Below are 26,642 nucleotides of genomic sequence, written 5' to 3'. Positions count from 1 at the left end.
GTAAGTAATGGCTTGGTAATCACTGTCCCACTCGAACTGGTTAATCATTTGTAATATCCTTAGTAGAACTGAAGCACGCTGTACTCGATCGGTGTCCGGTTGGGACGGATAACTTTGTAGTGAACCACGGGGACCGAAGTCATAGCCGACCATGGCGCACACCAGCAAAACTAACTCCCATATGTGGGGGGAGTAAGAAGTACTTGCACAAGTTCTCACGGAATGCAACGTCTTTTCAGTGATTACCAAGCCATTACTTGCACCACAATTCAAGTACTGGTCGGTGGTGGTGTGATAGCCTTGATGAAGCCCTGTTTAGGGAGAAACGCGTTGGCTGCTTGTTTGTCTGGTTCAATAAAATTAGAAGAACTTGAAACTTCACTTGAAGACCTAAGATTTTGTGCTCTTGTTGGTTGAATTCAAATTGTGTTGCCTCTGTTGTATATTTATTTATTTTTAAGTTTTGTATAGCACTAGCTGGACCCGAGGGTATCAGAGCGCTTCACAGCAAGTACAACAATGTGCCTTAACGGCGAGGGAAGGCCGATAACCAGCGAACTTGTGGGCATTGCAAATAGCATAGTCCTACATATCATATTAAGATCATCGTCATAGAGTTCAGGTGGCCTCAAGGAAGAGGGCTTTGAGTAAAGTCTTGAATTTCGGGAAATGGGAGGTCATTCTGATGTGAGGGGGGATGGCGTTCCATATCCTGGGTGCATTGCCCGCAAAGGATTTACTTATATTTTTGCGTTTCCGCGATTTCAAAGGAATGAGAAGAAGTGTGTTGGAGCTACTGAGGTTCCTGGCTTGGCCAGCCCTTTTGAGTTTCGCGGCCAGGTATTCTGGTTTGCCAGTGTGGAGGGCTTTGTGTGTCAGACAAGCTGTTCGAAAGTTGGCTCGTTGTTCAATAGGGAGCCATTTCAGATCCTTGAGCGCGGGGGAAATGTGGTCGAATTTCTTGGTTCCTGTGACCATTCTAGCCGCAGCATTGAGGGTGGTTTTCAAGGGGCCTAGGTGTGATTTGGCTGAGCCGGTCAGGGCTGCGATTCCATACTCAATTCTGGAAAGCACCAGTGCTTGAGTGGCCTGTTGAAGGTCCTTTGGGGGCAGGAAGGGTTTTATTTTGTAGAGAAGTTTCAGATTGAGGAAGGCGCTTTTGGCGGAGTTCGTGATATGTTTTTTCATGTCTAATTTGGGGTCTAAGGTGATACCTAGGGACTTGACCGAATCTTTCGGTTTGAGGGTGCAATTGAGGGCGTCGATGGCTTTGAGCCATTCTTCCATTTGGGGGTTTTCGTCTCTGTTGGAGATGAGTAGAACTTCGGTTTTTTCTTGATTAAGCTCCAAGTGGTTTTGAGATAGCCAAAGTTGAACGCCTGATTAATACAAAGATGTAATGTAATATATATATATATATATATATATATATTACATCTTTGTATGGTCTGTAAGCAGCGGGCTAAAGAGGTGGGCAACAGTCTTTGCTGACACGGTTTTTTGTAACTACATATTTGAGTGACACTCTGAGCCTTAATTATCAATTGCTGCTTAGTTTTGTTAGAATTGGTTTCTCACACCCCTGGGGCCCGAGGCGTGTTCTGCTGTACTGCGGCATCCAATGCCCTTGCTGAGCCCTCAGGCAGAAATCTAGCATTTGTAAAACGCAAACAATTGCCTAAGGGCGTCCAGGCACTGGGTGGCTGCATATTACCATCATAGGCGAAGCAATGCCTTTTTGTAGGCCATGATCCCTGCGGTCCGCTCTGCCTCCTTCAGGTGCCTCCTCTGGATCAATTCAATTTGGGGTAGCCGTTGCCTCCAGGTGTTTCAAGGACTCTGGGGAGTCCAGTCCGGTATGGGGCACCTCAGGATTTATGTGCCTGCAGTGCCCACAGCTACAGAGCTCAACACAAAGTGTCCATCGCCATTGCCAGCCAGGCTCCTCCCCCAGCAAGAGAGCGTTGATCGTCGGGAAGGAAGGGTTGAGAGGCTATGTTGAGAGCAGGATAATTGGTAATTGAGTTACTGACTTTGAAATTTAACTGAGCAGACTACAACTATATCGACAAAGTGAGCACAGAATGGTTTCTTGTTTTGTGATATACAAGATGATTTTCCTCCTTATACTAATATTTTTACATGTGTAATCATTTGCAGTTGGCTCCTAAAGTATAAGGAGTGTAACCTGGAACGTCTTGCCCAAGAATTCTTGGCGGTTTCAGAGCAGTACATGCTGGTTCCCATAGTGGAGGCAGCCATTAAGGTGACTTGTGTGGCAGAGCATTAGGTCAGTTCTGGCAACCATTCATACATCCTACTGAACAAGTGGCAACTATTAAAATAGAAAGTAATCCAAAAGTGTGCCTTTTGGGTCCAAGAACCTGAACAAAGAAAAGAAAATATGCATATAGGTTGTTTGACCTAGCACTTATACTGCTTAAAAGACCATACATGTAACTAGTTGGAGCACGATTCGCCTAACCTTAGCTGGAAAGCAATTGCAATAATCCCCCTGAGCTTGCACGATTATTGTTAAAGATTCCCTCTCACCATACAGCATGTTGTAGAAAAGAAAGCACCTCAGCAGCACTCCCCCTCCTCCCCTCACCCCCTTTTTTTTTTTTTTTTTTTTAAACTTCCTCGCCTATTCCCCTTCTACACCCAACTCTTCCACATCACTAAATCTGGGGAGACACCATTAAAAGTGCCATCGCAACTCTTGATAAGCTTGCGCCTTAACCGACAACACAATATATGGAGGTTAAAAACAATGTGAAGACAGCACAGTTCCTGTTTAGTACATTTGATACACCTTAGTTACTGTTAATGCCTACTAGGTCAGTAAGACAGATGCCACTAATGTGGCAGTGCTCCTGTGGAACCGAGTAACACTATGTACCATGTTTATAAAACTCAATAAAAACTACGTTTTTGTTTTAAAGATTACTTCACAGTCCATTAGGTGAACTGGTGCATGGACGGATAATTCCTGATACGTCCTAGAGAGCCTTCAGCTACACAGCCCCCAAGCAGAAAATTGCATTTTATAGCCATGAATGCAACAAATAAGGCGTTCCACCAGGAGACTTAACCTTATCCACTATTTTTCAGTCGTCATTCTTCTATGATTCAGGAATTGGACAACTTCATCTCCAGCTGTCACTGAACTGCATTGCATGCATAATAATACTAAATGTTAGACATATGTGTCAATAGAAATTAAACATCTGGATTACATAGTTGCATTCACATTGGATACACTTCGCTATAAGAATTGTTAATAAGAACTATGTATTTTATTAATAAAAATAAAAATGTATCTTTCTAGAGCAATGAGAGACGACAATGCAGTATTAACAAATAGGCTGATTCTCGGAAACCTATAGCAGTAGTGTTCTGAATGGTGTGCTGTAGAAACTTTGAGCAGTAGCCATATTGTCTGCTTTTATGTTCTTTTGAGTTGTTTTCCTTGGGTGTACTTTTATTGGTTCACTCATTTTGGAGTTCTTTCATAAATCACCTACACATAAAATTTTGGTTTTCGTCCCTACTTTGTGTAAATATGATGCCGAAGGAATTATGTGAGCGTGTAATTGGTAAGCATGATTTTCTAAGGATGGGTATTGGTCATAAGATGGTCTCCTACAGTGAAAGCGTGTGGCATTGTTTGCTTCTGTAGGTGTCCACAGAATGTTAGTAATGGCAGTTTGTACCCAGCATTGTCCATTTAATAGTCCATTAGGTGCATATAATACTATTGTGGTAAGCTAGTTTTGACAGCATACAGCATAAATGCCATACATTTGCATTTATTTTGTTACAACCTTTAAAAGGCCTGTCCTAGTCTCCTTTCCTTTTATTTTGTGAATCTTATCTCTCATTCAATTCCAATCTTTCTTCCTAGTGGTAATGCTATAATTTTACCCTCGTCTTTCAGCCCATCAATCTCGTCTTCATGTATCTTTCAAAATTACATTTTACTCAATATTGTGTTTGTTCGCAGGTATGTTTTAGACCCGCAATTGTTGAGTTCAGTTTATCTGTACAAGTCGAGTTCACATGCACAAAAAATGAATGTTGTAAAGCATTATTGACTAACTCTTTTGTTTGATGGTTTCAGGGTAGGTGGCTTTATGCTTTGCTGGCATGTCTGGAAAAACCTTTGCTGCCAGAGGCTCACTCTCTAATTCGACAACTAGCTAGAAGGTGCTCTGAAGTGAGAGCCACTGTGGTAAGTTGCAACTTAATTTGGATTCAAGGGCTGCGATAATAGGTATATCAGTTGCAGTATCTTGTATAGCATAACAAAGTATGAGCACATTTAACTGACTTAGTGGAAATTTAAACACTGAAGATGATCCATGTACTCAGATTAGAAATCCCCATTCTCAAATTTAAACTCCCTCCAATATGTTTGGTATATTCTCAGCCTGGATATAAGGGTAACTTGAAAGCTAGAAATAACATTTTAAAACTCTTGCTTTCCCTGGGATCTTTTGTTGCTAACGTTTAGCAGATCGTAAATATACATATTATATATATATATATATATATATATATATATATATATATATATATGTCTCAACTCCTGCAGTTTGCCGCCTTGTTTTTCTGTGTGGTGTCCTGCGGTTAGCTGAAATTATGTTGCTTTATAACCCATGCAGCATTATGTCGCTGAGTCTAATTGGGACTTTGCACGTCTGTTTAACTGATGGCACGCAGCATTTTACGTGTCGTTTTATTACCTAAAATTCAGGTTAACTTCATTAGTGTCAGACCTTCCACCAATGAGGAGGGTTAGTTCGGTTTTATTAAAAAGTGAATAGTGATGAAGGTCAAGGGGTCAACATGTTTCACGCCCTAGTGGTCCAAACTGGATCTTTGGATTTTCATCAGGACCGACCGGAAGGGAGGCCTCTGCGGGGGAAAGCAGGCGTTTCTAAGGATTACACTGACCCTTGAGGTTGCCTGCTGTTGCACCTACACACATCTGCTGGCCGCACAGATAACACCTTCCTGTCTTTCCTGATGAAACGCCAAAGATCCAGTTTAGACCACTAGGGCGTGAAACATGTTGACCCCTTGACCTTTATCACTATTCACCTTTTTTAAATAAAACCAAACTATCCCTCCTCATTGGTGGAACGTCTGACAGTTCTTACTGTTTATAATCTTACCCAACGGATCACAGAATAAACGTCTGTTGGGGAACCGTCACAATATTTTTAACTCACCTTTGCACTGACCCCACGCAGCCGCACACACAACTACGGCATTCCTCAAAAAGATCTCCGCCAAAGAGCTGTCTCATGGGGCTCGTGGGGGAACTGCAGCGCCAACACCACGAGGAGCCAAAACGCCCTATGATGAAGTATGACACCATAACAAGTTGTGAGGGCAACACTTCAAATATGAGGAATTTTCCAACCACCTATTCTAGCCGACCTAAAATATATTCTTCTATGATAAGTGATCTCTGTTCTGTCTACACTCCTTTGGAATGAGTTGGTTATAATGCATTCCCGTTTTCTGTTCCAAAGCAGGGCCGGCCATCTTGCTGTCTTCTGTTGTGTAGTTCCTAATAATACATAGGATCTGCGCGTTTAGACAACATAAATTAAGGGATTGGTGTCCAGACTGATACCAGACACCCTCAAAGTACATGTTCGCCTTTACACCAGCTAGCTCACAGTGCCACCATAAGCACCCTACACTTACAAAGGAGCGAATCGTTTCTGGCAACTATTGAACAAGACAACCCTTGATCCTTCAGGGATCGGGGAAACAGTACAGTACTTTTCGCTCAGTTTATCGTGCTCACTTTACCTCAGAGTAATACACAGAATAAACGATGGGGACTTTTTTCAATAAGCATTTATTGAACCAGTGTCATGCTAGTATAAAACATGTTTGCTGTGACAATCATTAGACGGAAACCGATATAGAAGATTACAAGCACCAGCAGAGTAAATAAAAGGTAGAAAACAGTGAATCTGTGCAGGCATATATACATGACCTTAATAAAGCATACTCCTACGAGGCAACCCTACCTAAGAGTACCTAGCATGTATGTGGGTGTAAAGCCAAGAATCCCCTAGAAAAAAGCCCACCCCATTACCAGAACTCCGTCTTGGTCTCGAGTTGGACACCCCGCAGGGGATGTCAGAAGCTGGCTCTGTATATACTATACTATACCAAAATGAGGTATAGTGTGCACAGAGTCCAGTGGAACCCCAAAGGTAGGCAGAGGTAAAAGTAGATAGCACCTTACTCTCTATTTGTGGTGGTGTGGGCGAGCACTAAGGCTTTATCAGAGAGTAGTGTTAAGCATTTGTTGTACACAGTCAGGCAACAAATGAGGTCACGCACTCAAAGACTGCACTCAGACTAATTTGTTTTTATAAAAAAATATAATTTAGTTATATTTATTTTCTAGAACCAAGCAAGCCTGGCACAGGTAAGTGTAAATGGTACTTTTCTAGGCAGGTTGAACAATACCAGCAAGCTGAATGAAAATGTCTTTGTTACTGGTTTGTAAATCTTTTCAATAGAGAGGAAATACTGTTGGATTACTTTTGATTACTTTATGGATTACTTTTTCTTCTCAGTGTGATATGCCTAGATATCACACTGGGACATCTCCTAGAGAAAAGGTAAGTAAAGCAGTTTTTAGCTATTAGCAGTTTTTCAATTCCTCATACAAAACTAACTCCACAATTTGAGCCATTTGCAAGGAAAGATAGTCCGTGTAGTCCAATGGAGAAAATGTGGTTATTGGTTAACAGGTAAGCACTTGGTTGTGGGAGTTGGTATTCTGGGGATAGAACCAGGGTTCCCCCAGGGTCAAGGATGCACTCTAGAAATACCCTCAGCGGCTGGGTGCAGAGTGCTGAGGCCCAATGTTATCCAATGGGGGATAGGGGGCCCCGGTTGGTGGCTGCTCACGAGCAGGCCACAAGGTTGTGGGAGCAAAGCTCCTGGTGTTAGGCTCAGGGCAAAGGGGGATCTGAGTTGGCACCCAAAATACACCCGCAAGGGCAGCTGGTTGCTGTTCTGTCATCGGGTGCCCTGTTTTAAATGGGGATTCTCCGATTGCAACAAAGACTGCAGGCTCGGAGACGAAGATCTTCTGGAGGTGACCACCGGTTGAAGAAGCAAGTTGGGATGTCTGGGGATGCTGGGACACAGTTGGTTGGGCCACCCAAGGCCGTGGGGCGTCGGGTGCAGGGCTGTATTTTGGCATTTGGTTTTCTTACCAGCTCCGGTCGCGGGGGTCCACCAGAAATAGACTGCAGGCGTCATCGGGGGTGTCGAGGCAGGTCAGAGATAACCAGATCTCAGGTCAGGATAGCCGGGGAGACCTCGTGGCGTTGGGCCACTCGAACTCTGGCCATGGGCGTCTGGTGCAGAGTGGTGCAGACTCACGGTTTTGGCTGGAGCCTGAGTTGGTTGGTGAACAAATCTGGTGCTCACTAGAGACAAAGTCTTTGTCTTGGAAGGCAGAGCAGGTCCTTCGGGTTCTTGAGGCTGCTGGCTGGAGGACACACCAGAATTTTGCTAGAGCAGGTTCAAGATGTGGACAGGCCGGTAGGGCCGGGGCCAAGTCAGTGGGCGTCGTCTTCTTTTTTGTTCTTTCACAGCTTCTTTGGTCCTTCTTTTCTTGTCGATTCTTGTCTGAGGAGGCAAGGTTCAGGGTTCCCCAAAATACTGGATTTAGGGGCGTTACAGGTGGGTAAAGGTTGGGACCAATGGGTCCTTCCCTTGGGGTGGGTACATTCCCTATTATGTCGTTCTCTAGGGGGAGGGTGACATATGCCTCACTCTGGTTGGCTGGGTCCCCCCATCTGCAAGATGGCGGGGACTGAGAGTTGTGCTTCAGCTCGCCTCCCCCACCTGAAGGGTGGGGTTGGCAAAGGTGGGTGTTGTAATGTAACATGTCTTGTTCATCCTCCCTATGCTTTCCCCTACTGCACTGCTTGGCCCTTGATGATGTCATTGGAATGTTGGGTGGCTTGATCAGTAAGGAGATGTCAGTTAGTATGAAGGGCTGAGCAGTGGGACTTCTCCTGGTGGGGTCTCTAATCTATCTCTACTTTATCTCATGGATCTGAAGAAGAAATAAAGCTATAATCTTAATATCACCTACAGACTATGGATCATTCATTATTGTAACACTGGCGACGATGTAAAAGAACCTGCGTGCTACTTCTATGGATTTGGACTTAGGACTTTCAAGAAACTAAAGGATTTGAATTTGGATTTGTATTTAAGGAAACCTGGCACCGCAATGACCCCACCAGTGACCATGTCATCGGTCGCCCTATTCATCTGTGCGAACATTATCTGAAAATATCCAGCTGAACTGTGTGAGTAAACTTCTTGGAAGGCAGAGGTTATACTCTTAAACCATCGTGTTAAGTAAAAGTCAAGTAAAAGACTTAAATCCCGGATTAGTTGACTTATCCAAGGAACTGTCTCCATAATTTTTTTTAAATATTATCTATTTAGTCTCTGAACAGCTGCAAGTTAATTTTGTTTAAACAGCGTTTTTATATCAATATGAAAAGCAGCGCAAAGACAAACTAGAGTCTTTTATCCTAAAGTAAACATGCTGCCTGCAGTGAAGTGTTGAGTTAAATGATGGCTAATTAGTGCGCTGTACATCAGCTGTTTTACTTTTAAAGGAGCAACATGGACTTTGTGGATGAGCGTTTCAATATTAATGTTTCACATGCTTCAGCACATCGTGAGCATGAGGGAGTCCGAATAAACAACACGCAGCAGATCTATTTCGCAACAGCCTGAGCTGTCACATCGTGTGTGAGAAGGGTTGCACGCAGCGGATGTATTTAAAGGCTGAGCGGAACCATGAGGAGAATGGGTTACTGTTGGCACGTACAGTTGGGGTGTTTTTGAACAGTTTTATTCTAGCTGCGCCATTTGGAAATGCGCCATAGACACTCTAACTGTCATTTGCCATTTCGAAGATCACAGGGAAACACGTGAGGCTTACCTTCGCAGCACAGTCCTTTATGACGTATGGGAGTCTTGTTTTGCCGCACTTCCACGTTTAATTCAGCGACGTGCCCAGAGCCACCCAGCGCTTCGCAGTAGCCCTGTCACTGTTTTGTTTATATACAATACACCGAACCTTCATTTGTGTTGTCACCATAGAAACGATCCTTGGGGGTTTTGCGAGACATTTGCCACACGATCGTAAGGTTGGAGTGAACTGTTTCGAAATAATTTTTGAAGCAGGATGATTTAAGAGCAATGACTTCCTGTTCCTGTTAAAGAAAGAAAAAACAACCCAACGCTAGTTTAGGCTATTGTATACTTTCTAGTGCTGTGTCTCTCTACATTTTGGCGGAATGGCTCGGGAGCAAAAATCGAGCTCCGGTGTTTTAAACTATTTATGAGCCAGGGTGGTCAAGACTAGTGCTATTGGAAGTTTTCTTAATTTTGAATTTGCTCAAGTTTAATATTGTCTGGGAAGCATTTTTATTTTGATCATTTGTTTTTAGCTGTGCATGTTGTGGTTGGAAGACTTTATGGTTTTCCTTGTGAAGTTTTATTTGTAGTAATTCACCTTTATGCATTGTCTGGTTTTATTTTTCTTTAATCTTGTCTCCTTCTTTTGTTTTCGGTGTTGATTGTGGGTGTATGTAATGGAAGGTTTTCCCTTATCCTGCCTTTAATATTTATTAGTGGTGAAGGTGGAGTGTGTGTTGTATGAGTTGTTTTTCATTAATGGTTTTGATGAGACTCTGTGGTTTCAGTTTTCTTATAGGGTTGTGGGTACTTCCTTGGTTACCCCATAGGCGTTATGCCGTTTTCTTGGTTGTGGGTGTCAGCATAAGTTTGTCACCCCATTAGTCTTTAAAGTTTTTGGTTGAGAGTCTGATTGGTTTGTGCTCTCTTTTGGGTTGTGGGTAACTTACTTGATTACTCCATAGGCTATGTGCCGTTTTCTTGGTTGTGGGTAACGTACGTTTGTCACCCCATTAGTATTTCAAGGTTTTTGGGAGGTGTTTTCCCCAATAAAGTGGTGAATTGCCCTTTACAATATGTTTCAAAGTTTTGGGAAGTATGTTTTCCCAATAGGGAGGAGATTTGCCCTATACAACATGGTTCTGTGTTTTTGGGAGGTGTTTTACCCAATAGGGTTATGATTTGCCCTATACAATATATTTCAAGGTTTTTGGGAGATGTATTCCCAAAAGGGAGGTGATTTGCCCTTTACAATATGTTTCTGTGTTTTTAGGAAGTATGTTTTCCCAATATGGAGGTGATTTGCCCTTTACAGAGATGTTTCCTCAAAAAAATTTCCTATGGGAATGAGGTGGGGTGAGGTTGGTTTACCTCCGTTGTTGGGTGTGAAAAATCTAGTCCCTGACTTTAATTATTTGTGTTTGGAATGTTAGAAGATTTCGTACTTAGATGTTGAATCGTTGTGTTATTTGGCTCTTTGTTTCTTAATTTTCTTAACATTCTCTTTGTGCTTTTTCATCTTTGCACTTTTACTTCCTTGTGAATTATTTTGCATGTCTGCTTTTTAATTCATTTGATGATTTTAATAAAAGGGGGATGTGTTGTAATGTAACATGTCTTGTTCATCCTCCCTATGCTTTCCCTTACTGCACTGCTTGGCCCTTGATGATGTCATTGGAATGTTGGGTGGCTTGAACAGTAAGGAGATGTCAGTTAGCATGAAGGGCTGAGCAGTGGGACTGCTCCTGGTGGGGTCTCTAATCTATCTCTACTTTATCTCATGGATCTGAAGAAGAAATAAAGCTATAATCTTAATATCACCTACAGACTATGGATTATTCATTATTGTAACAGTGGGCACGCCTCCATTCCTCACTGGTTTTTCCTGCTGATTCTCCCGCACAAAGTGCGGGTCAGAACTAACCCTGGGCGTAGTTCGCGAAGCCGCACTCCGCGGAGCTACGCGAAGACGCAGTTGCACTCCGCGAACTTCACGTAGCTCCGCGGACATGCGTAGTAGCTTGCTAGACCCGTTCGCGCGCCGTTTTTCGTCTTCGGGAGCGCGGTGCGCGTGTTCGGGGCGCTGCCTGCATGCTCGAGATAGCTGTGTGTTAGACATGTTGGGGAACTCATCTTCTCGTTCGCACTGCCAAAGTGCGTGATCGCGTCAAATATCGCGCGAACTTACCCCGGCGCACGCGATAATGTTATTCAGCGCGCGAGAACTACGCTACGCACCGTATCGCGGAGTAATCGACAGCTTCGCGTTCTCCGTAGAACGCGGAGTTGCCAAAACTCCGCAAGCTCCGCGAACGGAGCGTAGTTCTTCGCCCAGGGTTAGTCAGAACCGGTGGGGGCCAGTTGCTGGAAGCAGCAAAAGGCATGGGGAAGCTCACAAATGTGGCAAGCCTTTAAAGCTCCCCTTTGTGGACCCTGCCCATCCTGGGGGGAGGAGGCTTGGCACCTCGACCCCGGATGTGCATTTTTCCGACCCTCAAGAGAAGCAGGCTCTCAACCCAGGGGTCCGTGAACATGTCAGGTGGTGGCCGCTGTCAAGCAGCCACTCAGCCTGGGCACTAGTGTTTGGTCGTTTTTCAGGGGGCACCTCTAAGATGCCCTCTGAGTGCATTTTTCATTAAATCCCACACTGGCATCAGTGTGGGTTTAATGTGCTGAAAGGTTTGATACCAAACTAACCAGTTTTCAGTAAAGCCATCATAGTGCTGTGGAGTTCGTAATGACAAACTCCCAGCACCATATACCTTTAAGGGCAGTCCTGCACTTACAATGTCTAAGAATTGGCCTAGACATTGTTGGGGTACAGGGCACATGCACCTGTGCCCTTACCACTGGTATAGCGCACCCAGCTAGAGGGGTGGCTGACCTATGCCAGGGCAGTGGGTTGTAGGTATGTCACACAGGGATGTGTGCCATGTCGACACTTCACTTTGTTCTGCACCAAAACACGCAGCCTGGAGAGAGAGAACGAGAGAGAAAGAAAGTATAGGGGTGTGTGTGTAGGTACAGGGCCTCTAAGGGTGGCACAATAAGTGCTGCAGCCCTTAGAGGCTTTCCCTTGCCACAGGACCCTTGGTACCTGTAGTTCAGTTTACAGGGAACTGGCCTGTGGCCAAAGTGTGCCAATTTGTTTTTGTTTCTAATGCAGTTTAGGGAAAGAATATAGTCCCTGGGTAGTTGTTTGGCAGGAACCCAGGCACACTCAGTAAAAAGTACATCAGCAGTTTAGCAAAAAAGTGGGGGCATCGATGCAAAAAGAGGACACTTTCTGACATCCACTGCTTGCTGGAGCTTCTGCAGGCCGGGACCTCAGCGTCTAGTGACAGCGTGGAAGCTTCTCCTCTGCCTATCTAGTGTTGGTATGTGTCTTTTATACCATAAAGATAGCCTCGGGGTTCCTTACATAATCAATGTGTTTTGAGTACGATTATGCAAATAAGCCTAGAACAATTACCTGTGATTATGCAAAGTAGTTATTTCGCCCTAGGTTGAAGATGACCATGACTTTTACACAGAGTATATTCATGGTGTTACTTCCTCTGATGGGTCTTTTCTAAGAATCCTCATGTATAATAAATGAGGCTAGTTTCAAGGAAACCGATCGACATTTATTCAGCACATAACTGGGTAAAAGGTCAGTCTTAGAACCGTTATGCAGAGCAAGGTAGAACAAATGTGGGTAAAAGGTTGTGTAGCTACCTGGGCCTATATTGGGGTACATAACACTACAGCTGCAGCTGAGTTCAGTAGTGTGTGTTTGTTCAGGACCGAATCCTGTGTACTCCAAAGGTGGAACGGCTTGCAATGGGATAGGTAAAGAATAACAGTAACCATGCCAAAAATATTATCGTTCTGATTTTTAGATAAGACAACTCTGGCATCCCACTAGCTTCACACCCTAGTGATGAATCATCATATGCAATTGAAATTAAACAATGGTCTTTACGGACCAGAGATTAGATCTTTGGTTGGCCTAACGGCTAAGGCGCTCGACCTCGGACCTGGGGATCTGGGTTCGAGTCTCGGTAACGACGCCAAAAACCCCCTGTGATTCTGGGCAAATCACTTAATCTCCCCGTGCCTAAAAAAAAATGAAAGTGTGTCCTCATGTAACGTAACTGGTGCTATGTAAAGCGCTCTGATAACTGATTCGGTTCGGTTCTAGTTCGCGCTATATAAAACTCTGCAAAAAAAAAAAGGCTTAGCGTTTAAAAAATATTTCTTTCCCGATCCATGTTGGACAGGTAACTTAAGCAGTATTGTGGGAGGGGATTGCGGGGGCGAGTGGAGGGAAGCAAGCATGAAGGCAAAGCAATAAAACAAGCTTCCACAAACACGAGCAGGAAACGAAGAAGAAAATAGTGCAGAAAACGACTAGCGAATTAGAAAAGTGTAAGGTCACAAGTAATTGAGCAGTGTTCTGTGGGAGGAAACAAAACAAAAAAAAGAGGGACAAATAAGAAGGATTAACCACTAGGAAGCCAGCATCACTAGCAAGCAAGCATTTTTGAACTACAATCGAAGGGACGGGTAAAAAGGCAATAGGCGCGCTGTAAGCCCACAGTGACTACAGCAAGTCTCGAGACCGCACATGTGCTGCCTTGGCTCGACTTAAACATTTTTGGGCATGCTCCTTTTTCCTGGCTAATTAATAAAAGTAAGTCAGAAGTCTATACATGGGTTTTGGAAATGGTTGGTCAATGTGGACTGCAGTGGGAGTAAGGACCTTACCAATATTTTAGGATTCCACTTTGCAGCACAATGATTTGGGGAAGTCTGTAACAAATAGTAAAAACATAGCACTAGGCAGCGATCAATCATTAGGAGCAAATGGAGACACTGCAGGGATTCATTACACTTGATGTATGTTCTGACTTCCATTTTCCCAATTCTTTTAACTCAACAGTTTTTAGTGAAAGAGGAAGTGCCTGGCATTATACTTTCTATACTACGATTTGAAATACTCAAAATGTTTACATTTATTTAACTTCAATATGAATCGACCGCCATTCTTAAGATCTCAGCTAAAGTAAAGGCACCAATACAACAAGGTAGTTCTCAAATTGACTGGCTCCATAATGTGACCTTATTTATCAATAATCTCTCATGACTCTTCCAACTGAGGTTAATCTAAAATGTCTCCACATCATCCTGACAAACAGAGTAAAGCCTGTTCTCACTGCACAATGAACTGTGAACTCCTACATAAAAATTAAGACGCAAACTGCGGAACAGGGATAAAGGCTGTAACTGCTCACTATCAACAAGCATCAGCAATGCGATCGGTCTTGCGTTTGAGCTATTCGCATTGTAAATGACAATGCCTTTGATGTATGTGTTGTTCTTAAATCAGATAAATAAAAAGCATTGTCATTTACAATGCCAATAGCTTAAACTCTTGCATATGCGAGACCTATTGCATTGCAAATGCGTTCAGCGCCCGTGTTATAAAAATAAAAAAATAACGCGTTATGAGGGAACGTGTCCTGCCTACAACAGGGGGTGTCCTCATGGGAGGTTACAAAATGAGACAAGGCGGTTCCATGGATGGACTACTAAGCCTATTGACCAATGAACAGCCGCAGTACAGTGGACAGTGACACAAGCCATTGAATAATATGGGCGGATAGTGGGCATAGCTTAAAGTCCCTACCTGAATACAGCGTGCCTCACAGAACAGCGCACGCGCTGCCCAGGCTCGACCTAAAAACAGCCCCTTAAACGTAGTGGTCACTAGTCAATTTTCAAATGATTTCAGTGGCAGGATGTGTGAAGCGATAATGCGCATCATAGCTACCACTGGGTCCTTCATTATAGCTATTCTTCTTTGTGACTGTTCTGCTACTCCATAGTTTTAGACTGTACGTCACTGTGCAGTATTGGCTTTTTAACTGAGATCACAGCTGGTACAGTAAGAGTTCAATTGCATTTTTAGACCATTCATACCATGTCCGGAGACATCACAAGACACGAGCAGTTATTATCCTTGCCACTGTACTATCCAGGCCGGACTATGCAAGCTCTTTGTACCTAGGGTCCAATAGAGCAGAGATACATCGCCTACAAAGTGCCCAAAACTCATGCCGTCTGGATGCTCCTCGGCCTGCTGAGAATCTGCTCTATTTTAAACTTCATCAGCAGATTACACTGGCTTCAGTGGAGAAACATATCAACTTCAAAGCCCTCTGTATTTCCCATAGAATTCTGAACTCCCAATCCCACGATAGTTTAGCCGATCTTCTCAAGAACTACGCACCCACCTGCCAGCTGCGCTCTACTGTTCAGCACCTGGCTGTTGTTCCTCCGGTATAGAGGGGAGGAGGGCGCTCTTTTCGAATTCTTGCTCCTAAACTTTGGAATTCTCTCCCTGTGAGCATCAAAAGCATCCAAAATCATGTGCCATTCCAAAAGGCTATAAAAACATAAATCTTTCCCAAGTAATCTTACGTTCCTTCTCGCCAGCCCTCCCTGCTCCTCTGTGTGAGATCAGCGCTGGGACGCCCTTTTGCTTTGGCAACCATGCGCTTTACAAAATCCATAACTTCGGATAATTGTGGTCATCCTGTATAAAATCAGGGGGGAAAAGAAATTGCGCCTTTAGTCATACTGGTAAGGGCTTTTGCTGTAGTTCAAAGTATAGAGCGGACACTGGTGCATTGCTTTAGCAGCAGTAGAAATAGGGGATCCACTTCTAGGCCATGGTCAGACAGGACAAAGAAGTAGGGTAGGCCACAGGTTTTGGGTCTGGGGGGTGGAAAACGCACCCTGTTAATTCCTTCATAACTGATGGGCAAAGTCATTGCATGATTCATTCTTATTAGATGGGGATCTAATAAATATATAGCGATGAAAAGGCAAAATAAAAACGAATGTGTCTTGTGGAACTTTTAGGTTTGGGGTTGAATCGCTGATGGGTCATCCTGGCACTTGATCCTTCTGGCACAGATAGAATGAGTTCAACTAACTTGGATCATAACACCTGATATATGGTGCCTTTAGATAAGCTGTTGCCCAAAATTTGCTGAAATACTGCAATCCTCTCTAAGAAGTGGAGCCTGATATGCAAGTATCTGTTACAGATTGCCTCAGTTTTGAGAAAGCGCAACCTAAATGTGTGCTGTGCAAATCAGACGTTAGTCTTGCACTGCAGAAATTTGAGGTTTTCAAAGGGAAAATACTAAAACAATGGTACAGCGCAAGCAGCATACTTAGTATCTGTAAATGATTGGCGGTTCCTTATATGTGCAAAATATTAAAACAAAGAAAAGTCAACAGTTAGAGAAAGAGGTTAAAGGTTAAAAAAAAAATGCACTTGTACACCACTAATCTTCATGGGGTGCAAAGCTGCACAGAGGGGCATCCTGCCAGGGCAGCACAGAGCATCCCAGTGCACTCTTGCATCAGTTCATGATATCCAAAGCCTGATAATTTGTAGCTTTATCTTTTTAATCACATTAGAAACATGTTATCTATATCCTGGTCTTTAAGACATAATCATGTGTAACGGTTAGTATGTTCTTAGTGCATGAAATGATTGAAGCACCCTGGTGCAGATGTTTTTACACGTAACACATGAGAGAGAGGAGGTAAGCAGCTATACACCCGCCTAGAGAGAGAATGACACCACAAAAAATACAGCAGCTGCAGTTAGAATAGACCATTGGTATTCTTACCTGGACACAAAAAAAGTTATTAGATAAAAAATACTGGACAATAAAGGAATCCAGGTCAGTGAATTAAAAATTCCTTAATGTATGCCTGCTATTTGCGTTTATTAGTGGGTAAATTAGGTAAGGTTAAAAACTGGTGGGGCGATGATGTGACTCACACCTCCATCAGTTAGGCCAACATGTTTCTGCCAATCTTAGAAGCCCGTACGGGTCTGGGACATTCCTCCGAGCAAGGGAAGAAAACAAGTTACTTACCTGTAACTGTAGTTCTCCAGTATTGGCAGCTTTCATAGATTCACATACCTGAATCATTTCCCTGTCGGCGAGATGGGAGTCTCCGGTATATAATAAGCATTGCTTAGCAGTATAGCTAACTGAAAAAAGGCCTAGGCCCATTTCTCTTTTGTAACCTATAACCTTTGTTATATAAAAAAGGACCAAACTTTTCCCTTAGCCAATCAGAGCTCCTCGCCCTCTAGAACCCTCCTGAGAACATTTTGCCCCTCAGATTTTCGGGCACTTGTGCTATAACACTCTTTGTGCCTAATCCGAGGTGAGCCTCTCAGGGGAGGATTGTGGGCGTATGTGAATCTATGAAAGCTGCCAATACTGGAGAACTACAGTTACAGGTAAGTAACTTGTTTTCTTACTCCAGTATTGGAGCTTTCATAGATTCACATACCTGAATCAGAATAGCGAGCAGTAAATCATAGCACATTTTGTCTTGTCACCTACTTCTCCCAAACAGGTAACACATATCATTCTCTCGTAGCAAGCAATAGCTGTATAAAAATGTTCATAGACCAATTGCTCATGAATATTATAACAGTGTACAATAATAAAATGTGCTTACCTTACCAACCAAGGAAGGAGGGATGACAAGAAGGCTCACCATTATTGGAAAAGGTTCCTCAGTACAGCTTGTCCCACTGCTACATGGCTTCTGGCATGGGCGTCCAGGCAGTAATGTCTGGTAAAGGTATGCGTACTCCTCCAGGTAGCCGCTCTGCAGATATCCTGAATAGAGACGCCTGAAAACAGAGCAGTAGAGGTTGATACCGCTCTTGTTGAATGTGCACGAACACGTAATCAGGTGGCTTTTCCGCCGCCTGATGACAGAATTGAATGGCATTTGAGATCCATCGTGCAATTCCCCGTTTTGACAACGGGAATCCTTTCCTGGGGGCACTAAAAGCCACAAACAATTGTGTTGATTTTCTGAAAGTTCTTGTCCTTTGAAAATAAAATTTCAGACCACGCTGAACATCCAGAGTGTGGAGAGTTCTCTCTGCCGCTGTAGATGGTTGAGGAAAGAATCTTTTAAGGATCAATGGCTCATTCAGGTGGAAATCCGTTGGCACCTTTGGACTAAATCTCGGATTTGTTCTGAGCACCAACCTGTCCTCTCCGAATTGCAGAAAAGGTTCTTGCGTTGTAAGTGCCTGTATTTCTCCCACTCTCCTGGCTGATGTCAGAGCTATTAATAGAGCCACCTTCCAGGATAGGAATTTTAGATCAGTTTTATGAATTGGTTCAAATGGTGGCTTCATCAATTGTGATAAAACAATATTCAGTTGCCACAGAGGAGGTGGAGGCCTGACAGGTGGGTAGACTCCAAATAACCCCTTCATGAACTGCTTTACAATTCTCTCCGACCACAGATATGGACCCGTTGAACTTCTCCTGTATCTAGAAATCGCCGCCATATGCACTTTAATAGAAGCATGGACCAATCCAAACTTTGCCAGCCTTAGTAAATCTGGGATGATTTGATGTGCCTCTGCTTGCAGAGGATGTAAGTCGTTCTCCTGACACCACAAGCCGAATCTTTTCCATTTCATCCTATGTCTTATTAGTGCTTTCAGCCCTTGCCTTTGCTAGGATCTCTCTACATTCTGTCAGAATGTTTAATCGATGAAATTCTCTGTACTCAGGAGCCAGGCTGCTAATTGCAGTGATGTCTGGTCTGGATGCCGTACTTGCCCCTGAGCCATAGTCAATAGTTCTGGTATTGGCTGTAGACGTATTGGCTCTGTCTCTTGTAAAGTACTCGTGGCAGGAGGGGAATCGGCGGAAAAGCGTAGGCAAAGACCCCTGGCCATGCCATCGAAAACGCATTCCCCATGATCCCCTTTGGTAATGCCAGCTTGCAAAGAATTGGCATTTCTTGTTCTGGGCTGTTGCAAACAGATTCACTGTTGGTACTCCCCATTTGGCAAAGATTGTCAGTAGTGTTTCCTGATCGAGTTCCCACTCGTGGCAGGTCGTCTTTTGCCTGCTGAGTGTCCGCTGTCGTGTTCTGATCCCCTGGAAGATGTACAGCCTTCAGAGTTACCTTGTGAATTATAGCCCATTTCCATATTTTCTGAGCTTCTCTTGACAGAGAGAGCGATCTTGGGCCCCCCTGTTTGTTTATATAGTGCATTGCGGTCGTGTTGTCTGTTCGCACAAACAGCGATCTTCCTTTCACTCTTGGCAGGAAGGCCAACAATGCCAATCCTATTGTCCTTCACTCCAACAGGTTTATGTGACGGTGTTGTTCCTTTTGTTTCCATCGGCCGCTGACTTGTAACTCCCGAAGGACTACTCCCCATCCTTCGAGAGAGGCATCCGTGGTAACCACTAGTGTAGCTGGTTCGGTCAGGAAGGAAAGACCCACCGAGATATTGCTTCCGTGAGTCCACCACGCTATTGCCTGCAACATTGGTTGCGTGACTTTGACCTTGTCCTCAAAGGATCGCTTTGCTTGGCACCTCTGTAGATCTAGCGCCTCTTGCAACGGACGCATTCTCAATCGACACGGGGGAATGAGTGGTATGCATGAAGACATCGTCCCCAGAAGTGATTTGTATTTTCGGACTGAAAGACACTTTCTTCTCCTGAATTCGTTGGCCAGAGAGACGAGTCCCAATTGTCTTTCTATGGATGGGAATGCCTTGTTTTGAGACGTATCTAGGATTGCACCCAGAAACTAGATCCTTCTGGACGGTTGAAGAGACGATTTTTCTACGTTTAAAGTCAGACCCAGGTCTGCAAACAAATCCATGCAAGCCAAAGATGAAGCTTGAGCCTCCTTCTGCTATGGTTCCTTTATCAACCAGTCGTCTAAGCATGGGAATATTGTGTGTTTATGTCTTCGGAGATACGCTGCCACCGGTGCCAGACATTTTGTAAAAATTCACGGGGCAGATTTGAGGCCGAATGGCAGCACTTTGAACTGGTAATGTTTTTTGGCCACTGTAAATCGAAGGTATTTTCAGTGGGAAGGATGGATGGGGATATGGAAGTATGCATCCTGAAAATCTAGGGAGGTCATCTGTTCTCCTGGGTTTAAGAGTAGCAGAATATCTTGGAGGGGCACCATTCTGAATGACTGTTTCTTGAGATAAGCATTTAGAGACCGTAGGTCCAGGATCGGACGCCACTGGAGAGCTTCCTTCCGGATCAATAAGAAACAGGAATAAAATCCTTTCCCTCTTTGAGAATTCGGTATCGGTTCTATTGCTCCCTTTCAGAGCATTGCCTGAATCTCCAGACGCATTTGAGGTAGGTGTTTGACTTCTTGATACGTAGGTGGTGTGAGAGGAGGTAAGTGTAGAAATTCTAGAGTATGTCCGAATTTTACTATGTGGAGGATCCATTTATCTGGTGCTATTCTCTGCCACTGACGTAAGAAATAAGTTACTCTTCCACCCAGGGGAACATTTGACGGGGTAGGAGGATAAAAATCCGGAGTTTGAAGGCTGTCATTGTCTCTTGTTATTGTCTTTACCTGGACGACCTCCTCGTCCTCTGGGAGCGGACTTAGAGTAGTTTCCAGACTGCCTCTGGCTGTATTGCTGCCGGTAGTGCTGTGATGAGGCAGAATAGGAGGTGTATCTTCCTTGTTGGTATCCACCTCTATAAGATGGTTGCCTCCAAAGGGCACCTTCCGATACTGCAACGTACCCCAAGGCCTTCGCCGTATCCGTGTCCTTTTTAATACTCTGCAGGGTCTCATCTACCAGATGTCCAAATAAATCCTCCCCATCAAAAGGTTGATCCAGAATCTTATTTTGGACCTCTGGTCTAAAGGCAGTGGCCCTCAGCGAACCCTGGCACCGTAAAACTGCTGCCCCTCCTAGGGAACGAAAGGCTGTGGTAGCTATGTCCATGGCACACTCGATGACTTCCGCTGAAGTCCTCTCACCTTCCTGCAGAATCTTCTTCGCCTCTTGTTTGCTTCTTCCGGAAGGAGGTCCACATCTGCCTGTCATATCTGCCCAGAATGGCAAGGGCATTAGCTGCTCAGACTAGGAGAGCTGACATTGAGGAGAATCTTTTACCAGCATTGTCCAAACACCGTCCCTCCCTGTCCGGAGGTGCAGAAATGGGTGCTGACGGGTTCTTCGATTTTTGCTGCGCTGCCTGTGAAATGATGATCCGGTTTTGGATGGCCCAACAAACACGCTGGAGCTTCCGAAGGCGCCTTATACTTCTTGTCCGACCTAGCGAGCACAGGTGTAACCATCGTTGGGGTTGTCATCACTTGTAAACCTTCTTTCCATACATGGTCGATGATTGGTATGAATCTGACTGATTTTTGATAGGGCTCTTTAAAGTCATAAAGAAAACATTCTGCCTGAGTTGTCTTGATAGGCAGCTGAAATCTTTTTGCAGCCCTTTCCATCAAGTTGTGGAATCCACCAATGTTCACTGGTGGAGAATCCGCCGGCTCTTGAATAGGTGATGGTGCAGATGGGATTAGATAGTCATCCCATTCTTTGTGGGGTTCCGTTAGCTCCCCCTCCTCATGGTCCTCGTCATCCGTGGTAACCGGATCCCAGTGCTGTTGGACCGGAGGCGTCTGTGGAGTAGTGTCCAGCAGCGATTCTCTGCTGCGGACTGGAGTAGGCGGAATAGAACGGGGACGTGAGAGAGGAACTTCCTGAGGGACTACTGACGGAGGAAACCTCCTCTTATAATCTTGCAGCATGAACGGCAAGTCCATCATTGAGGATGGCATAGCGACCCTCTCCTCCTGAGGTCCTTGCTGGTAACGATGCTGTGAGAGGCTGTGATATTCTTCATAACCCTCTTCATCATCATCCCCCTGACATTTTACATGGAGTTGCGATGGGCTACTGGCGTACCCGAAGGGTCCGTCATCCTCCTCCTCATCCGACTCTTCCTCCTCCAAAAGGTGCAATGGAACCAGAGGAGTAATCTTACTCTGGGAAGTCACAGCTGGGGTGATCTTCTTTTTCTGTTTTTCAGGAGTTTTTCTCGTCGACGAGATCGCCGTCGACACTACCGTCAACGGTGTTGTTGTCGTCGTCGACGCTGCACTGGAACCATTCCTCGCCGACGACCGTCATCGGCGTCGACCCCTTTGTCATCACCGTCGACGACGATCCCGTCGTCGACATAGTCGTCGTCATCACTGTCGTCGTCGATGTCACCGGCGTTGACACTCCCGTCTACGCTGACGCCGTCGACACTATCCCAACCAATGGTAGCTTCTGTACCTCTGTGGTCGTCGCCGTAGACTATGACTTCTTCATCGACGATCCCGTCGACGATGTTGATTGTTTGCTTTTCTCCTTAGGAATACTAGAGGATGGCTTCTTGAAGGACTCTTGAACCAAAGGTGGCGTCCTTGAAGGCTCAGAAGAGGCTCTCTTGGAAACTTTCTCCTTAGAAGTGTGTCCTTTGCTCTCCTTTTCTCTTGGCTGAGGAGATTTTGAAGGACTACGCCCTGAAGACACTTGAGTGGTCTTTTTTAGGGCCTTCTCAGGACCTTACCCTGAGGAATGAGCCTGAGGAGATCTTGTTCTTTTTTTGAGAGCTCCTAGACGAAGAGGAGGATTCTTGGTCACTATCACTAGAAACCACTTCCTTTCTGGCCTTGATCTTCTGAAGCCAATTAAAAGGCGTCCCTCACGATCTCTAAGGGTCTTGCTAGAGAAGGTGCGACATACCTTGCAATCCTTTGCTTGGTGGTCCGGATAAAGACAATAAATGCAGTCTTCATGTGGGTCATCAGTGTAGAGTCTCTCTTTAGAGCAGGTGGCACAGGCTCTAAAAAGACCCTTTTTCTCTTTTCCAGACATTCTATAGGATGTAGATGAGAAACCGGTCACAAAATTCTCAAATCCACAAGAAAACAGAATGAAATCAAGCTTCTACAAAGTTGGAAATCCAAAGTTTGAGCAGAGCTCAAAGGAGACTCCCTAGCACAACGTGCCGGTAGAAAATCTGAGTGGCAAAAGGTTCTCTCAGGAGGGTTCTAGAGGGTGAGGAGCTCTGATTGGCTAAGGGAAAAGTTTGGTCCTTTTTTACATAACCAAGGTTATGGGTTACAAAAGAGAAATGGTCCTAGGCCTTTTTTCAGTTCGCTATACTGCTAAGCATTGCTTTTTATATAACGGAGACTCCCGTCTCGGCGATGGGGAAATGATTCAGATATGTGAATCTATGAAAGCTCCAATACTGGAGTAACCCTAACTTCTGCTAGGCGGCCTATTCGCCTGCTTTCTTAGTGAGGGGAAAATTAGTAGAAAAATTAAATCAGAGATGATTCCTAATGTGCTCAGGTGAGTCCTATCTGAAAACGCACAAGGAGAATGACTTGTACATAAAAGAGCGGAAAAAACGATATAAGGTCAATATATGGCCTGCCCGCGCTTTAATAGAACCACCATGGGAGGACGGGCTTTCTCAGTCGTAATCCTCCAGGTCTGGGACAAAATTCCGGATAATATTGGAATGGAAATGGTGTTACTGCCATTTAGGAAAAAACTTAAAACCATCCTGTTTACTGAGGCATTCGGCTAAATCCATTCAGTGCGCTGACTACACTTGGGACCAATGGACCTCGGTCCACGCTACCAGCGCCTAGAGACCTATGGTGATTGGCGCTCTACAAATCCAAATTAACCATAATAGTACATTGTAGACTAAGGGACTTCCCTTTATTGGGTAAACCAAAGAAGAAAGAATGTGTGATGCAAGTGACACTTGACAGCAAAACCACAGCATTGGCAACACACGTGATAAATGAATAAAGCATGCAAAAACATTGCGCATGCTGCATGCGCAATAGTGACATTAATGACATTACAAATCATGGAAACGCTGTACACTCGTTAACTTACCCTAGATTATAGAGTATACTGACTTCTTGAACAGAGAGGAGGATGGTGTCCTTTATAGTTACACACTAGTGAAATCGGGTTATAAAAGTAATCCGCGTATACACTACATTCAGTATAGTCTTTGTTCTGGTAGTATGGTATTGGACTGACTCCAGTAATAAATTCGGCAGTAAGAAAAAACTGGAGTGTCTATACATTGCGAGGGATGAAGGCAATCAGCTCATGTCACTACACTAATACACCAGATGGCTCATAATCTTATTAGTGTGCCCCATGCTGGAATATGAGCAGCGCATGTGCACATTGATTACATATAGCCCCCATGATAGTGGAATATGCAGACTTAGGCTCTCCTCGTTATACATTTCCCTTGGGAGGATAGCAAGAGCACCCCCCCACCCTCCCCCCCCTTATCTGCCAGTTTTAATATTATTGAGCTGTTGGCTGCAAGTGCGTTTAGTGTCCTAGTTTTTTCCTTGCTGGTATTACAGAAGTGATTATGGTGGTTCTGCCTCATACCGTCCATTTCCCTGTTCACTGCTTTCTCGAAGGCCAAAACTTCTGGGGGCATCTCAGAAGGAGGTGGAGTGAAGGTGGATTTTTGACTGAGTCCAGTGTTTGTCTCCTGATCTGGGCAGGGTTTCTAACTTCAACTTGAAGACGTCGTCCTAGTGGGTTGGAACAAACCCCAGACCTTTTTCCAGGACCCTCTTCTCACTGTTAGTACGTGATTGCTGTAGGTGATTACAATGTTTCCGGAGGGGTATGTGTTCTGCTCGTGCTTGGCGCTGCATCGGCTGCTTCGTCTGGCCCTGATGAGTGTCCTTGCTCAGCCATGATAGCCCTTTCTTTTTTCCTCTTCCTCTCCAATGCCCTCTAGCTAAAAAGGCGGGAGGTTGCTTGGGTTGAACCATGCTATGTCATGGTATGCCCTGAGGTTGAAGGAACGTTGGTCATCCATATGTAGGCAGGACTCCATAGTTAGGATTCCCCCCACTGGGTTGAGGAGGGCTAAAGGGGGGACCTGAGGATTAAAGGTTCCCCGCTGGTTCCACCTTCTCTCTCTCTGCGCTGTCGCCCATTGCCCCGATATTCCTACTCTGAATCAGAGAAGGTATTGCTCCTTGAAGTGTCGGAATTGGAAGCGGATTTTGGGACATAATTTTCCCTGGTGTAGGGGTACACAGTTACATGTGCGAACTTTTTGAGGTTTTTTTTACACTTTGTGATTTTCTGTTGGGTGACATAATCCTTAAATTTGGAGATTGTTTTGTTGGATTCCTATAGTTTCTTCTTGAAAGTGATTATCGTCAGGCCTGTGTTTAAATTATGTCCAATGGTCTTAATTTTGATAAACTAAGCATCTGCCAGTCTTTTGCCTGTTTTTATGATAAGGACCAGCCAATTACATGTGCATTTCCATGCAATAAGAGTCAAGTCCTTCCTTAACTCCTTGTCGTCTACGATGATCCTGGGCTCATTAGTGACAATTAGTCCATTAGGGGCAAAATTACCATGCAAGTACTCTCTCATGACTGGACTGTGAAGCACGGTCTTGACCTGACATCTTTTTATCTCTACTAGTGTGTCCCAGTCCCCTAACTGAGCAATAGTTTGGACCATTATAGTGTCGCCCAAGAGGGAAGGTGCGGCCAGGGTGACCGACACAACCTCATCATCAAATGTTAATCCCTCCAACATAATGGAAATCTAGAGACCATACTTTCTCTCTATTAGAGAGAACACATTCTTATTGCTATTGGAGCCTCTCACAGCACCTCGTGCTGTACTAGCTACACATAACACATGAGAGAGAGGAGGAAGTAAGCTGTCGTACACCCTCCTAGAGAGCAACACCACAAAAAATACGGCAGCTGCAGGTAGAATAGAAAGCTAGTATTCTAACTTAAAGACAAAAGGCACAAAAGTCCCACTTGGACGGTCACAGAAAACGAGTGTGCGACTATAAATGACAACGTCCTTCTCTCTGTCCAAGAAGCTTGTATCTCCTATAATCCAGGGTAAGATAACAAATTTATAGCTTTTCCATAATTGGGTATGTCATTGCTGCAAATGCAGCATGCGCAACATTTTTGCATGTTTATTCCCTTATTATGTGTGTTGTTAGTGTTATGGTTTTGTTGTGCAGTGTCACCTGCATCCCACGTTCTTTCTTCTTTGGTTTACCCAATAAAGAGAAGTTCTTTGGTCCACAATGTGTTCGTTGACCTTATATCGGTTTTTTTCCTCTTTAATTAATAGATCATTCTCCTTGTGCGTTTTCAGGTAGTACTCACCTAAGCACATTAGTAATAATGTTTGATTTAATTTTTCTACTAATTTCTCACCAAGGAAGCAGGTGAATAGGCCACCAAGAGGAAGTTGGCAATTCCTGGCCCTGAGGAATGATCCAGACCCGTATCTGCTTCTAAGAGGGGCAGAAACATGTTGGTTTAACTCTAATGTCGGTGGGAGTCATTGCTTTCACATGATCACCCCACCAGTTTTTAACCTTACCTAATGTACCCACTGATAAAGGCAAATAGCTGGGATACATTAAGGTAGTTTTAATTCACTGACCTCGATCCCATTATTGTCATGTAGCTTTTATATAAGAACTCCCTCCTGCACAGGAGGTTGAGTCTGCCCTGCAGGTACTATCCTTCCAGGGTGGGGAGAGGTTGCCGATGTTGAAGCATGACACAATTTTGTGTGTGAGGCTTCTCTTCCACTAGGATGATCTTCCCTCCCTTCAGCACTCAAATGTTTTCTGTGACCATCGAAGTGGGACTTTTGTGTCTTGTGTTTGCAGTCAAGAATACTA

At 44.4% G+C, this 26,642-nt stretch overlaps 1 protein-coding gene across 1 annotated transcript in view; it reads left to right on the top strand.

The window, feature by feature from the left end:
• Positions 1–26,642, top strand: part of GEMIN2 (gem nuclear organelle associated protein 2) — a 263,441-nt gene that overhangs the window by 213,062 nt on the left and 23,737 nt on the right. Inside the window, exon 8 of the mRNA XM_078659764.1 lies at positions 4,124–4,234. Coding sequence (XP_078515890.1) covers positions 4,124–4,234 — 111 coding nt within the window. The remainder of the gene's footprint in view (positions 1–4,123; positions 4,235–26,642) is intronic.

Source organism: Lissotriton helveticus, chromosome 9 (genome assembly GCF_964261635.1).
Source record: "Lissotriton helveticus chromosome 9, aLisHel1.1, whole genome shotgun sequence".
NCBI classification, from domain to species: domain Eukaryota; kingdom Metazoa; phylum Chordata; class Amphibia; order Caudata; family Salamandridae; genus Lissotriton; species Lissotriton helveticus.
This window is presented reverse-complemented; position numbering and strand designations above follow the sequence as displayed.